Here is a 15,257-nt window from a genome sequence, read left to right as displayed (position 1 = left end):
AGTATGAAGTGAGAGAACTGCTCCCCTGGCAGACCGAAAGCCCTCTCTATGTATAGTTTAACAAACAGTTAACAATTGGTATACAGACAGCTGCGCTAACAAACCAGACCTAAAAATGATCCCCCACAAGTCAAGCCTAAAGGCAATATACCCAAAGGCCTAAAACAGGACAGGTTGCATCACTTCTTTTCATGAACTGATTCTGTTTTCATTAGACACAACTGGCCACAGATCACCGAAGGAAGCAAACATAAAATTCAATGAAAAATACAGATTGTGTTTTTCTGGTAACTGGACACTCCTATTTCCCCCACTTCAATCAGCCCCAATCCAAACCAAAACAATCTGCCCCACTCCAATCCAAAACAATCTGTTCCACTCCAATCTGCCCCACTGCAATCCAAAACAATGCACCACACAATTTAACTGGAGGCTTAATGTGGCCCCTTTGAATGCCAGGAGACATAAATTGAATCTCACAGCAGGCTTTGAGAATCTCAGCCATGAACAGAAAAGGTGCTGGTTCATACGCACCAATAACAAATGCAAGACATCAACCTCAAGAGCAGGTCTAGGGGCAAAAACCTGGAGAATACTGGGAGTTAGAAAAGACAGCCAAGAGAGACTTCCACACGTTTATGCGTTGTTTAATTGAAGAAAATCAAAGGGGATGTCCATCGTCGAGCAGGTAGGAGCCAGAAGCAACAACTAAAATGTCCATGCGTAATTCTTTCGGCGTGACCCCACGTGCATTAGGGAAGTGGCATCATGTCAATTCAGGCTATCCAATTTTCTTTTTATGTACCGTCCATTTTCACATGAAGCGGAATACAACAGACACCCTTATAAAACGTCGTCGTGGGACTTTAGATAGACTGGCTTGGCTTGTTTCCTGAGCTTATCTTGCGTTTTAAATACTTGACCATGTTTCTGAGTTAGGCCCATAGGCGGGAGATGAATCTAAAGTGAAGGGAAAAAACACGTTAGTTCTTAGTTCCTTTGCTTTGTACGCATATGTACATTATATAGAGTTATATTCTCTGAAATATTTTATATAAATGCAGAACTGTTTCCCACATATACAAATCACTTTCATTAAACACAACTTTGCAACTGGATTTAGGAATAGAAGTTCTCAAACATCTGATGGAGATTTTGTATTTGTGTTATTTTAATTTGGGAAGCATTTCAATCAGAAAAACTGCAGAGTGTATACAGAGACATGGAAATATAGGGGTGGAGTAGTATATAGTAAGAGAAGGATAATATTAGACTGTAGTGGAATTATTTATGTATTTATTTTATTATTTATAAATCTTATAAAGCGCACTGTCGCCTTGCAGGCATCCTGGCGCTGAGGCTCCATGAGAGGTGGGAAGAGGGTTGTCAAAAAGGTACTAAAGAACTCGGACCATAGGGAACAGCCAGGTTTTCACACATTTTCTGAACGGGAGAAGTTCATCAACTTGTCTAATCTCCCATGGTAGACTGTTCCAAAGTTTGGCCGCATCAACCCTAAAAGATCTTCCCCCTGCCCTGACTTTCTTCAATCTAGGTACTCTCACCAGCCGGGCCGAAGAAGAGCGAAGCGCCCTGGTGGGAGTGTACCAGGCAAATTTTTATTGCAGTGCTCTAGGACCTAGCCCATGAAGGGCTTTAAAAACAAGGCAGAGAGACTTAAATTGTACTCTCTGCCTGAGGGGAAGCCAGTGAAGTTCGGCCAGAGCTGCAGATGCAGACGCTCTTCTAGGCCATCCCAAAGCCATTCTAGCAGCCGCTGATTGGATTCTTTGAAGTCTATCTAACAGAAAGCTGGGGGACTCACGTAGGAGGGCGTTACAGTAATCGAGTCTGCTCAAGATTGTACATCTAGCCACTAAAGCACGAGCATGGGTAGGTAATAATGGCATAATCTTGCGAAGGGACCTAATCAGGGCAAAACAGCAAGACACGGTTTTCGCAATCTGAACCTCCATGGTCAAATTGTTATCTAGCATGATGCCTAGGTTACGGACAGTTTTAACTGGTAAAACCTTAATCGATATTTCTGGAGGCCAGAAATTGTCAGGAAAGGGATACGGGATCCTGTTCCCCGCATAGAAAAGCACCTCAGTTTTGTCAGCGTTAAATTGAAGGGACTTATCCTGTAACCAACCGGTAATATCCCGCAGACACTCATGAAACACCTCCACCGTTGTCTAGTCCTCACCCTCAAAGGAGAGGATCAATTGAGTGTCGTCCGCATAATTAATCGTATTGATCTTATATGATTTGATCAAAGATATCAAGGGTTTTAAATAAAGATTGAACAGAATGGGGCTGATTGCCGAACCCTGAGGAACCCCGTGCGGCACAGGGAAAAACGTGGATTGGAAAGGGGGAAGGGACACAGCCTGCTGTCTATCCTCCAGAAAAGACCGAACCCAGTGCAAGGCACAGCCTCTCACCCCGGCCTCACTCAGAGACCCTTGCGGGCGAGTAGTGCGCTATACAAGTATCAAGTATCAATTTTACTCAGTCTACACAGGAGGGTCTCATGGTTGACCGTATCAAATGCGGCAGACAGGTCGAGCAGAATCAGAGCTGCTGCCTGTCCCCTGTCTGCACGCATTTGAAGCTCATCCATGGCAGTAACTAGGGCCGTCTCCATCCCATGGGCAGGGCGAAAGCCAAATTGCAATTCCTCAAGCTGATGATGTTGCTCCAGATGTTTAGAAAGTGATAAACTGACCCTACGTTCGACAATCTTTGCAGGAAAAGGTAGTAGAGAGATTGCTCTGTAATTCTTAGAGCATTCTGGATCCAATTATGTTTTTTTCAGCAGCAGGGATACCAGGGCTTGTTTTCAGAGAGCGGGTACTATACCGCTGGCCAGAGACTGGTTGCAAATCATGCGAAGAGTAGAAAATAATTCCACTTCCTACTCTTTCCAGATCTTGTGCGGGACCGGGTCCATGGGCGAGCCAGAGGAGTTGCCCCGTGCCAGCCTACTGAAGTCCTCCTCCCCAAGGGGCGGAAACTCCGATAGTTGATCAGCAGGCTGCCAGCAGGGGCCATTATCCCCACCCTCCAAGGCCTGATCCCTCAGAATATGGGATCAGTGGGAACTTTGAGATCTTTGATGATTATCTCAATTTTTTCTCTGAAGAACTTAGCCAAGTTCTCACAGAGTTCCTGCGAGGGGGGTATCGAGTTCTTGGAGCAATCAGGACTGGTGAGGCTGTTCAGAATGTAAAAAATACTCCTAGAACTGTTTGAAGCATTGCAGATCGTGGAGCAAAAATACTCTGCTTTGGATTTATGAATCAAGGTCTTATACTCAACAATTTTGAGCTTCCAAAGCAGCCTGTCTGATTCCTTGTAGCCCCGCCTCCATTTCCTCTCTGCCTGTTTACATGCTAATTTAGTGGATTTCAGAGTATCATTAAACCAGGGGGCAGAGGCTCTGCCCTTACAACTAAGTTTTTTTAGAGGGGCATGAGAGTCTAACGTTGCGGTAATCCTAAGGCACAAAGAGGCAAAATTCTCGTCGACCTGTTTGTCCCGGGAAAAACAATCTCCGACCTTAAACACCAAGTCTGAGGATCTCAGTCGTGCAAGGGCCTTCCAGTCCCTACACAGAATTTCAGTGGTGGTACGCGCAGGCCGGGTCTGGGCAACATTAAAAATAACATAAAATGTAATTAAGAAATGGTCTGTCCAATCCATGGGTGAAATTTCCCCCATGTGCAGCAGATGAGGACCCGAAAAGAGAAGGTCAAGGCTATGACCCTCCTTATGAGTAGCACCCACAACATGCTGAAAAAGGCCAAGGCCTTCGCACGAGTGGAGTAGATTAAGGAACCCCACGTCAAGGGAAACATTTAGCCAAAGATTAAAGTCCCCTAAGACTATCAGTTTGTTGTGAGTGGCTGCCAAATTAGTGAGAGTGGCTAACAACGATTGTTGTTGTTGAACAGTAAAGGCCCCAGGGGGTCTATAACAGATTATCCCAGTAACCATAAACCCAGAGGCATTTTTTTTGCCAGGCCAAGAAGCTCCACACCATTAACCGGATCCATATCAATGGTCCCGATTTGCCAAGAGGCCCTATAGATGACCCCCACCCGCCTCCCCTTTTGTTAGGTCTAGGGAGGTGTAGAATCTTACAATCTGGCTCGATCTCACAGTCAGGGCGAGTCCAGGTCTCCGTCACGGAATGAGATATTACTAGATCATACAGTGGTAAACAAAAGGGCTTTCAAATGGAATTACCGAAAATGGCCTTATGAGTGCTGTAAACTGTCGGCTGCATTTTTGACATATCCCATGAGTTTCAAGTGATGCAGTAAACATGCATCACGAAAGCGTCAAAACCTCACGTGTAATGCGGTATGACCACACCACAGCCAGTCAGAACAGAAGAAGCTGGTGCTGTGTCTGCTCTCCACAGTACATGAAAAATTCAGAAGCAGTAACCCCAAAAGTGATATTGATTCCTCATTTATTATTTTGTCCACGGTAATATCATGCATTCCAAGTGCGGTAACATAGTTGGTGATCTGCGATATTATCTTGGATTTCATACGCTGGATTCAATGAGGATCAGCATTGGTTGGGTAGTGGGAGCAATGTGTAAGGAATACTACACGTTAGTATTCATAGCAGCCTGCCACTAGGACACACAGCAGTCATGAAAAGATGGGGAAGCATCCCAAATGCATTACAGCAGGGTGGAGAATATCAGAACCCATGATGCCAGAACTGAGAATGAAATAGCCCTCTTCATTATGCACCATCCAGCCTAAAGCAATCGCCCTGGGCTGCACGGCAGAGACCACATAACCAACAGGCGGTCATTACTGTCCATTGGGAATAGCAGAGTCGGATTGGCCCATAAGGTAATCATGCAGTGTCCAAAGGGCTGGTCTTACTGGTCAGTGTGTGATTGACAGTTTTGTGGTAGTGTGTGGGCCTATTTTATGGCCTGGTATGCCGTTTATGTCTGTTGATTTTCCTGATATTCCCACAAATATTGCCTACAGCACGCACAAACCCATGCAGTCTCAAAAACTGTCCCAATTTGCAATTGTGGGCCACTTTTTTTGCTATCGGATTCATTAATGAGGCTGATTTTATTTTGGTGCCAGGCCTAATTCCCACCCCTGTCCGACCCTGGGGGTTAGTACTCCGTCCTTAGGGTGAACAGCCAAGACAACGCGGGGATTACCCCGCACTGCCATTACAACGCAGGATTTACAACAAAAGTCGTTACAACGACTTTCGCTTGAGGGCGCTCTTGGATAGGGAATAGGTTAATTTTCTATCCAACTCCTTCCCTACTGTCAACGTGGGCTGGAGTTGGAATAGAAAATTAAACTATTCCACTATCCAGCGCCCTCCAGCGAAAGTCGTTGTAACAACTTTCGTTGTAATTCCTGCATTGTAATGGCACGCGTGGTAATACCACGCATTGTCATGACATACAACCGTCCTTAGTCGATCTGCAGACAGCGTATGCCTTGCATAGCACAGGGTGAATACGTTGCTATCCATATGAATTTCTTGTGAACCCTGGGGAATACAGCTGACGCACACATCTTAAAACAAGTTGCACTTACACAAAGTAATGTCTGAGTAAGTAAAACCAAGAGACTTGTAGGAATTGGTAAACAGTGAATGAAAGAGAAGGGGTAGGATTAATGCTTGGAGTTTTGTTTAAGGAGTAGGTTCCTGACAGGTCCATCACCTGCTCGATATTGAGTACTGATCCAATTCATTGTTTGGGTTTGTCACTCTATGCAAAGCAGAGGGAGAGAGATTAGGAAGGGTACTAGATTAAAGAAAGAAATTATCCTATAAGCATCTGTTAGTAGTGTGTAGTGCTGTTGATTCATAAACTTGGCATACTCCTGCCATCGCGTGCTGGGCTTGGACATCTGCAACTTGCTTTTCTTCAATGAATACTTTCTAGTCCTGAGCTCCTCCTTATCCTGGCATTGGGCATGGACTGGGACTCCGTGTTAAATTATTAAACGCCCAGCCAATGAGAGTAGTTTGAAGTGGTAGAAGAAAGTTGTGTAAATATGCATTGCTAGAGAATTAGGCATAGAAACAGAAAGAAATAATTTGTAACCAGAGCCATAAGTTTCCGCTGAGGAGGGGTGGGGGGGCATATGTGAATCTACAGTACTAAACGCTACAAACATGCTAATAGGATAATATTTTCCTCGTACTACGTGTTGGTGTAGATACAAATGCACTGCATAGACAGTAAAGCAATCTCTCTCTAGAAGCGTTGGCTAGTGACTAGATCGAGCAGATGTCTGAAAAAGGGTGCTTAGAATCGTATGCCATCTAAAGCTTGGTGTCTAGCAAGAACATCCACACCGTACTGTTTGGTAAATATGTGGTGTTGACTAAGCAGATGCCTTACAGATGTCAGCCAGTGGGATGTTTTCAAAGAAGGGCATAGTGGCAGTCTTCTTTCTTGCAGTGTGTGCCCTGAGGGGAACAGGGAGAACTTGCTTGGCTTTAAAGTAGTAAGTATAGATGCACTTGACTATCCATCTGGTAATTCCTTCTGTTGAAATAGTTTGACCACTGTGGGGGTTATAAAGGCTACACACAGCTGCTCTGCCTCAAATATGGATTTGCCCCTATCAATGTAGTACATGAGAACCCTCTTGATGCCTTAAGTGTGATGGGCTCTCTCTACTGCCGATTCTGGTTGCAGAAAAAACTGGAGTTCTATGGTCTGGTTGAGGTGAAAAAGTGAAATCAGCTTGGGCAGCAACTTTCTGTTGGTCCGTAGTATTACTCTATCATTGTGAACCTAAAAGTAGGGTTCCTGTATTGTGAATGCTTGCAATTCAGTAATACGCCTCAGTGAAGTTATAGCCACTAGGAATGCAACCTTTCGATAGAGGTACTGAAGGGGGCAGAAATGCATTGGCTCAAAGGGGAGGGACCTATGAGTCTGGTGAGGACTATATTGAGATTCCACTCAGGGGCTAGAGTCATGCCTAGGGTAATGACCCTTTTGAGGTCTTCCATCAAAGCCTTGATGTCTAGAGTAGAATGTTCTCTGTTCTACATTTAGGTGGCTATGGATGCTAAATGGCATCTAATGGAAGTATATGTAAGTAAGTAAATTCTTTATTGTTCGGTTAATTAAAATCATTACAATATGTAGCATTCTGCAGCATTTAAAACAAAAACTTTTGGGGCTGTAATAAAGGAATAATAAATAGGAAAAGGGAGAGGGAAAAAAATATAAAAGAAAAGTGTGAAGACTATGTAGCAAAGAGTCTATCACCAGTTTCAGTAAACTTTTCCAGAGCACAAATTTGTCTTTCAAGCGGTGTTCTTAAGTCTCGATGAGGATCGGGCCTATGGCAACGGGCTTCGTTTTTTCACAAAACTGTCCAGGAATTTTACTGATCTGCAGATCAGTTGGGGATCTGCTGAACATAGGATCTGGACTATCGTGGATCGGCAGGTGCGGACTCCTTGCTCGTTAAGTTTGTCCTTAAGCCAGTGCCGCCGACCTTGATACATGGCTGGACAGATGCAAACTATGTGTATAATGTCTTGTTTACCTGCACCACAAAGGTCGCATTCGGATATTTCTTGTGGTCTCCATTTAGGTTGGTCTAGTCTTGTCGGCAAAATGCCCAACCTTAAATGGAGAAATTTACGTTTGAGTATCAACGAGAATGCAATGTCTAGATAGGGTGCTGGGGCAGGCCTTGTATACGATTTGATAGTCATCCAGGCATGGGTTCGGGTACTAAAGGTTCTTTTGTCATTGAGGAACAAGTGTTTCTTGGCAATCCTTTTAACCACCTAGTTAAACGAAAGAACTGGCAGTTTTGTTTCCCACAATGTTCCCAGCTCAGTTACCTCTAGTGAGAGCTTTAAGTACTTTAAATACTCAGAGTTCGGGCTTGTTTGGATCGCTTCCCAAAGTGCACCGTTCATTTTATTCTCCTTGTTCCTCCAGACGTTGTACCAGAATTTGATGGACTCGTATTTTTTCAGTAAAACTTGAGAATGTAATCCGAATTCAAGTCTGACTTGCGCTGGGGAAGAACTGTTTGATAACAAGAAAACCCGTTTGTAGACTGTAGTTTGTATTTTGTCCAGGAGGGTAGCGCTTTTCCCATGGTACAAAACACTCCCATATGCTATTGTGGGCAATAGTTTTGCTTTCATTGCGGTTAGCAAAGGGGAGACAAGAGGACCCTTTAGTTCGACTGCCAAACTGGCGAAGGCGTGCAGTAAGGTGGCCCCCTTTCTTTCTAGGTCTTTAAAGTGCACTAGGAAATGTAGGCGCTTATCTAGGTGTACCCCCAAATATTTATAGTTGTTTACGGCTTCCAGCTGATCATTGTTTATTCGGAAGGTTGGCGGATTTTTGCGTCGTCGTGTTATGAGCATTATCTTTGTTTTCCTGATGTTTATTGTTAACAGGTTCCTTTTTGTATAACTGGACAGATCGTGTAGCAGGCGTTGAAGGCCAATTCTTGTCTGGCTCAACAGTACCACATCGTCCGCGTACGATAAGTGCGTTAGACGAAGGGTACCTAGCCTGGGAGGATGCGCGTTAACCTTGTCTAGGCTTTCTGCCAAATCACTCATAAATAAATTAAATAGATGTGGAGCCAAGACGCAGCCTTGCTTTAGTCCATCGGCGGTGTAGATCTTCCTGGTCAGGCGGTGCCCATTATCAGTTTTTACCTGCATCCAGGTTTCGGTTTAGAGGTTAATAATGGGCACGAGGATTGAGTCCGGTAGACCCCTGTGTTTTAGTTTTGCCCATAGCATTTGCCTGTTGACGCGGTCAAATGTCGCTTTGAAGTCCACAAAACAGGTGTAGAGCTCCTGGGAATTCTGTAGACTTTTCTCAGCGATAAGGCATAGGGCCATAGCGTTCGTAATTGTTCCCTAACCGTGGCGAAATCCGGCATGGTTCAGTGGTATTTTACTGTTCGTTTCAGACCATTCAGCCAGGTCTGCTAATATCAATGACGCATAGTATTTTGCTTCGGCGTCAAGGAGGGCGATCAGACGGAAGTTGTTCGGATCCTTGCGGTCTCCGCCTTTATAGATTGGAGTTATGATCGCCCCCTCCAACTCTCAGGAATGCCGCCTGTATTGGTTACCGTTCGAAACAGTAAGTTAAATTTACTAGCCCAGTACTGTGGGTCCTCCTTGTAGATGGCTTGCGGAACGCCGTTTGGACCTGGGGCGCTATCTTGCCTACTTTTTCCAATTATTTTTAAGATGCTTTGTTCATCATCTTGCCTGAGGCATAATGCCATTGTTCCACGAACCTTTGCACTGTTCCCATGGTGAGCAGGGCCGATGTCTTCCCGCTCTGGGTTATCTGTTGCTTCGATAACCAAGGTTGTAGTTGTGCTCAATTTATTAATTGAGAATGTGTCCGTTAAGTGTTGAGACTATTCCGACTCGGTTATACAGGCCATGCTTATTGGTTGGGCTGTCCGATGTACGGAGTTAACTTGTAACTTGAAGGCCCGCGAATCCGCTCTCTTTATATTGTGCAGGAATTTAGACCAGAACTCATTTTGGAAATTTTGTTTTTCGGTCCATATTAGTTTCTTATATTGAGTCCTGACCTTGCGTACTGCTGCCCAGACACTGGCATTTTGGGTTTGACCACATGCTCGATGTGTTAATTATTTCAAGTGCTTCTTTAATAGTAGTGCTGATCTATTGAATACGGTGTTAAATTTGAAGGAGGTTCTTGTTTTGTTACTTATAGGTCCTTGGGAGTTGCTTCAAGTAGTTATTCCAGGTGTCTTGGCTCAGGGCGTTCTCTGTCAGGAACTCTTCTAGTAAATTTTTGGCATCGTTAGCTGGGAGGGATTCACTTGTCCACTTGAGCCGCTTCAGGTTGATGGTCGTGACATTGCCTGGTAGAGTGGGAGCTGGTGAGTGTTTAGGTATATCCATCGTGATCTCAAAATGTTGTTTAGAATGGTCGCTGTCCAGAGAGCAGATGATGTGGAAGTCTTGTATTTGACTAAGCAGGGGTAGTGTGACAAATGTGTAGTCCAGTACGGAGCAGGAGTTGTGGCCTGTGTAGGTCATAGAGGGAGGGTTGTCTTGATTGGTTCTTCCGTTTGATGCTCTTAGACCAAGATTTTCAAGGTCCCACATGAGTTGTTTACCCTCCTTATCGTTCTTCCTTGCCTGAGGGACCACCTGCGGCAAGACATTCCAAATTTCATTTGCAGCGTTGATGTTACCTTCGTCCTCCGGTTCTTGTAGAAGGTTTGAATTGAAATCGCCCGTGAGAATTATCTCCCAATCAGAATGTTCCAAACGCATGTTTGAGACCACAGAGGTGATACGTTGTTTTTTTGAGAGATTTTTTTGGGTGTGCGTATATGTTTATTAAGATTAAGGTTCTGTTTATGGCCATTGTTGTACTCTCTAGTTTTAAAATGTGCATGTCCGCTGTCGATTCAGGCAATTGTGTTGTTCTGATCTTTAAAGCTGATGAAATGTGGACGGAAAGGCCCCCACGGGCTCGCCCAAAACGATGTAGGCGAATCGCACTTACATGATAACACAAACGGCCTGGAATGTCAATTGGGTGGGTTAGCCACGTTTCCTGTAAGGCTATTATTGCATATGGGTCCCAAGTGGCGGCTTTGCCGTTTTTGTTCACAATGTCTTTGGCACCTGCAATGTTCCAGGAGAGAATTTTTATAATGTGGCTTACAGTGTTAGTTGACTTACCGGGCGTTCAATTTGGGAGTGACACTTGCAGCTGTAGGTGCTCATAGCCTGCTGCTTCGGCTCCCCTAGCTCCTTGGAGGACCGAGCGCGTTGGTCGATTCCTCAGTACTTGGTTTGCACTCTTGGTGTGCCTTCTTAGGAGCGGGGATGGATACGCTGCCTTGACCATTTCCTTCAAAAGAATTCCCCATTCCTTAAATTTGGCCATTTCAGAGAGAATGTGGGTCACTATTCCTACCTCCCTCCATGTCGTTACTGCACTCTTTTTTTGGCTCGTCATTCGTTGTTATAAATTCAACCGACAGGAGGCATGCTGAAGGAAGGTAACCAAGACTGGGGATAGCTGATGTTAAATGAAGTATGTTCCCACGGTTTAAGTGGTCTTGCAAGCCTTGCTGCTCGTATTCGGGGATGAAAAGAAGCTTCCCCACGTTGGGAACTTCCTCCTTTGCCATTAGTGAGTTATCACAAATTTTGACAATATTGGCGTTGGTCCCAGAGTCTTTCACGTTGACGGTGTGACAATTTCCAAAAGGGAAATGAACACCGTTCAGGGATCGCTTGTGTGGGATGCTTAATGGCTTCTCATGTTCTGTACTTGTTGCGTGCCTCGTTGCTGGTAAGCATTCATTTGTGTCAACCAAGGTCGCCGAACGGCGTCTTCCCCCTGCTTTCCTACTTGTTATGTAACATCCTGCCTCTCTGCCTACATTGAGGAGAATCATCTTCTGGCCTCCCACCAGGCGGGTTTTCGTCCTGGCCACTCCACTGAGGGAGTGGTCCTCGCGGTCCTTGATGAACTTAAGGGCAAGGCCGATAACAACCTCCCCCAGGCCTTGGTCCTTTTGGACTTGTCCGCTGCGTTTGATACTGTCGATCATGCCATCCTTCTCGACCGTGTCAGCGCAGCGGGCATCCAAGGCACTGCCTTCTCCTGGATCGCGTCCTTCCTCCAAGGCAGGTCACAGGCAGTCCACCTTTCTGATTTTTCTGCCCCCCCACTCCCGGTTACCTGTGGGGTCCCCCAGGGTTCTTCCCTTTCCCCTCTCCTCTTCAATCTTTATATCCGTCCCCTCATCTCCTCTCTTCTCGAGCTGGGGGTCTCTGTGTATAATTACGCTGACGACCTCCAGCTCGTCTTCGATCTTTCCTCCCCAGCTGACTCTCTTCCTAAATTCTGTTCTACTCTCCTTTTTATCTCCCAGTGGATGAGCTTCAATCATTTGAAGCTCAATCCCGATAAAACCGAGCTTGTCCTTACCGGCGGCTCATCTAATCCCTGGTCCTCTGCCCATTGGCCCCTTTCTTTTGGTCCCCCCCCCCTCTCCTGTTCCCTCAGTCCGGACTCTGGGCATCAAGATCAGTAATGATCTATCCACCCACGCCCAAATCAGCTCCGTTGTGTCTTCTTGCTTTTCTTCCCTCCGCCTCATTCGCAAGATCTCCCGTTTTTAGGTTTTGCCTGGCGAAAGCTGCGCTTTCTGCGCAGCTTTTTCGCGCAGGCGAAAACCTGATGAGAAGAGTAGTGTGGCTTTGGTTCGGCCCTCGTCATTGATTGGCTGGCTCCGTAAACGGAGCCTTGCCATTGGACGAGGGGCCTGTCCGTCAATGCCGGACCAGACACGGGGGCGTTCCCGACATTCTTTGGCTTTTGCCGACGTCACGCGACGCCGGGAACGCCCCCGAGTCTGGTCCGGCATTGCCGGCACCCGCCTTCCGTCGTCAGCGTCTTCCTTCGTGCTCCGTCTCTCCTCCCCCTTTCCCGCCCCCTCCCGCTTGTTTCCTCATGGCCGCCTTCCTGCTCCAAGGCCGTCGTCGGCGTCTCTCCGCCCCCTTTCCCGCCCCCTCCCGCTTTTCTTGTTATTGCCTTATGTCTTCCCGCCCCCCTCCGCTCTCCGTGCCTGTCCGTGTGTGTCTGTTCCTGCTCCCCCCCCCACCCGATTGCTCGTTGACTCTTGGGACAGTCCGTTTCAGATCCCCCGGCAGCATGGGCCTACTGGAACGTGTCCGCAAGGAATGGTTCATCCTCGGCATCGTTTTGGTGATTGGAGCCGCCAAGCTGCAGCCCGCTATCGGCGAGAAAGGGGGTGAGTGCTGCCTTCGTCCGGGCATATGGTGAGGGCTGAGGGGACCCCTGAACTCCCGCCAAGACCGTCACTAACATGCCTGTGCTACGTGCCCCCCTGTGCCAGTTATTCATGCGCCCCCCTTCCCGGTGATAAAGCTGTCTCGTGCCTTCAACTGCGAATTAAACGCTATGCCAAGTCTAGGGTGCCCATGGGCTGGGTCGAAGGGGTTGGTGTAGCTGCGCTGACAGCCCGGCCACCCTGCCTGTCTTGTGTGACACGTTACACTCTGCTTGACCCTCACCGCTCTCTACTTCCGCCCCGGGTGGTGGCTGACACTAGAGTCAGCACAGGACACGCAGCCTTTAGTGCTGATGTTAATGTTCAGGCCTGGCACTCCATCTGCTGATGCTTATGGCCATGGGCTACCCCGATGCAACCAGCTGTTGTTTTTAAACAAATTTATTTCAGACGCAATATTTTTAAATGCTACCCATGGTGTGTGGAGTTATGTAGTGCCCATGCCATAATTATGGCACACAAACGAGGGGAATTTCTGTCATGCACGTGATGTAGACTGCTGTGTATTTCAGGATGGGGGCATGAGAAAATGATTAAAAGTATTGATATTTATGCAAGGAATACTTGGTGAGCAGAGAATCTGGATTATATTAAAAAGACATGAGCTAACGTGCAGTGAATGAGAGCAATGAAGGATGCTGCATAATGTTAGCCTCTATGTCTTGCCTTAAAATCAGGAGCCTTCCACCTAAGGTGCATAGCTCCGTCTCTCCTCCCCCTTTCCCGCCCCCTCCCGCTTGTTTCCTCATGGCCGCCTTCCTGCTCCAAGGCCGTCGTCGGCGTCTCTCCGCCCCCTTTCCCGCCCCCTCCCGCTTTTCTTGTTATTGCCTTATGTCTTCCCGCCCCCCTCCGCTCTCCGTGCCTGTCCGTGTGTGTCTGTTCCTGCTCCCCCCCCCACCCGATTGCTCGTTGACTCTTGGGACAGTCCGTTTCAGATCCCCCGGCAGCATGGGCCTACTGGAACGTGTCCGCAAGGAATGGTTCATCCTCGGCATCGTTTTGGTGATTGGAGCCGCCAAGCTGCAGCCCGCTATCGGCGAGAAAGGGGGTGAGTGCTGCCTTCGTCCGGGCATATGGTGAGGGCTGAGGGGACCCCTGAACTCCCGCCAAGACCGTCACTAACATGCCTGTGCTACGTGCCCCCCTGTGCCAGTTATTCATGCGCCCCCCTTCCCGGTGATAAAGCTGTCTCGTGCCTTCAACTGCGAATTAAACGCTATGCCAAGTCTAGGGTGCCCATGGGCTGGGTCGAAGGGGTTGGTGTAGCTGCGCTGACAGCCCGGCCACCCTGCCTGTCTTGTGTGACACGTTACACTCTGCTTGACCCTCGCCGCTCTTTACTTCCGCCCCGGGTGGTGGCTGACACTAGAGTCAGCACAGGACACGCAGCCTTTAGTGCTGATGTTAATGTTCAGGCCTGGCACTCCATCTGCTGATGCTTATGGCCATGGGCTACCCCGATGCAACCAGCTGTTGTTTTTAAACAAATTTATTTCAGACGCAATATTTTTAAATGCTACCCATGGTGTGTGGAGTTATGTAGTGCCCATGCCATAATTATGGCACACAAACGAGGGGAATTTCTGTCATGCACGTGATGTAGACTGCTGTGTATTTCAGGATGGGGGCATGAGAAAATGATTAAAAGTATTGATATTTATGCAAGGAATACTTGGTGAGCAGAGAATCTGGATTATATTAAAAAGACATGAGCTAACGTGCAGTGAATGAGAGCAATGAAGGATGCTGCATAATGTTAGCCTCTATGTCTTGCCTTAAAATCAGGAGCCTTCCACCTAAGGTGCATAGTTGCTGATTGGGTGGCTCGTGCCATGCGTGTCATTGCTTTTTATTTTATTTCATTTGCTCTCTGGGACTTTGTTTCTGTTTCAGTGTTGTAGGTAAATATCAACCTGAAAAGGTCGGTCAAGATACAAATTTTTGTTGGCCAGTTCTTTAAATGGGCAGGTACTGAGTACCTACACTTATTTGTTTTGACTTGGGAGAGTAACAATGCTTCCCAGCACAGGTACAATACTTTAATGGGAGACTACCCGCACTTGTCGGAAGCAAACAGGTACTCTGGGATAGTGAGTTCTCCCACGTCTCTCCACTTCCTTTAAAACACTGCTGTTGACTAAAAATGTGGTGTATCATCTCGAATGTTCCCTTGATCTTTTGTGAGTGCTTTGCAAACGTGACCATAATGCATGAAGTGCTGTATCCTGGAGTGTACTATACGCCTTCCTAGCTTCTCTTTTGTTGAAATCCATAATTCAAACTGGTTGCAAATTATGCAAAATACGTAATTTGTAACTATGAACTCATTCCTGCAAGAAACAACTGCTGAAGTTATAA

The 15,257-nt window shown here is 46.7% G+C and overlaps 1 protein-coding gene across 3 annotated transcripts in view; it reads right to left on the bottom strand.

Moving 5' to 3' along the window:
- Nucleotides 1–631: 631 nt before the first annotated feature.
- LYRM1 (LYR motif containing 1) overlaps nucleotides 632–15,257 on the bottom strand; it is a 105,840-nt gene continuing 91,214 nt past the window's right edge. For all 3 annotated transcript variants that reach the window (XM_086940809.1, XM_086940810.1, XM_086940808.1), the window contains exon 4: nucleotides 632–960. In XM_086940809.1, coding sequence (XP_086796935.1) covers nucleotides 844–960 — 117 coding nt within the window. In that variant the 3' untranslated portion in view covers nucleotides 632–843. The remainder of the gene's footprint in view (nucleotides 961–15,257) is intronic.

Source organism: Lissotriton vulgaris, chromosome 10 (genome assembly GCF_964263255.1).
Source record: "Lissotriton vulgaris chromosome 10, aLisVul1.2, whole genome shotgun sequence".
NCBI lineage: Eukaryota > Metazoa > Chordata > Amphibia > Caudata > Salamandridae > Lissotriton > Lissotriton vulgaris.
Note: the sequence above shows the minus strand (reverse complement) of the source record. Positions and strands in the feature narration are given on the sequence as shown.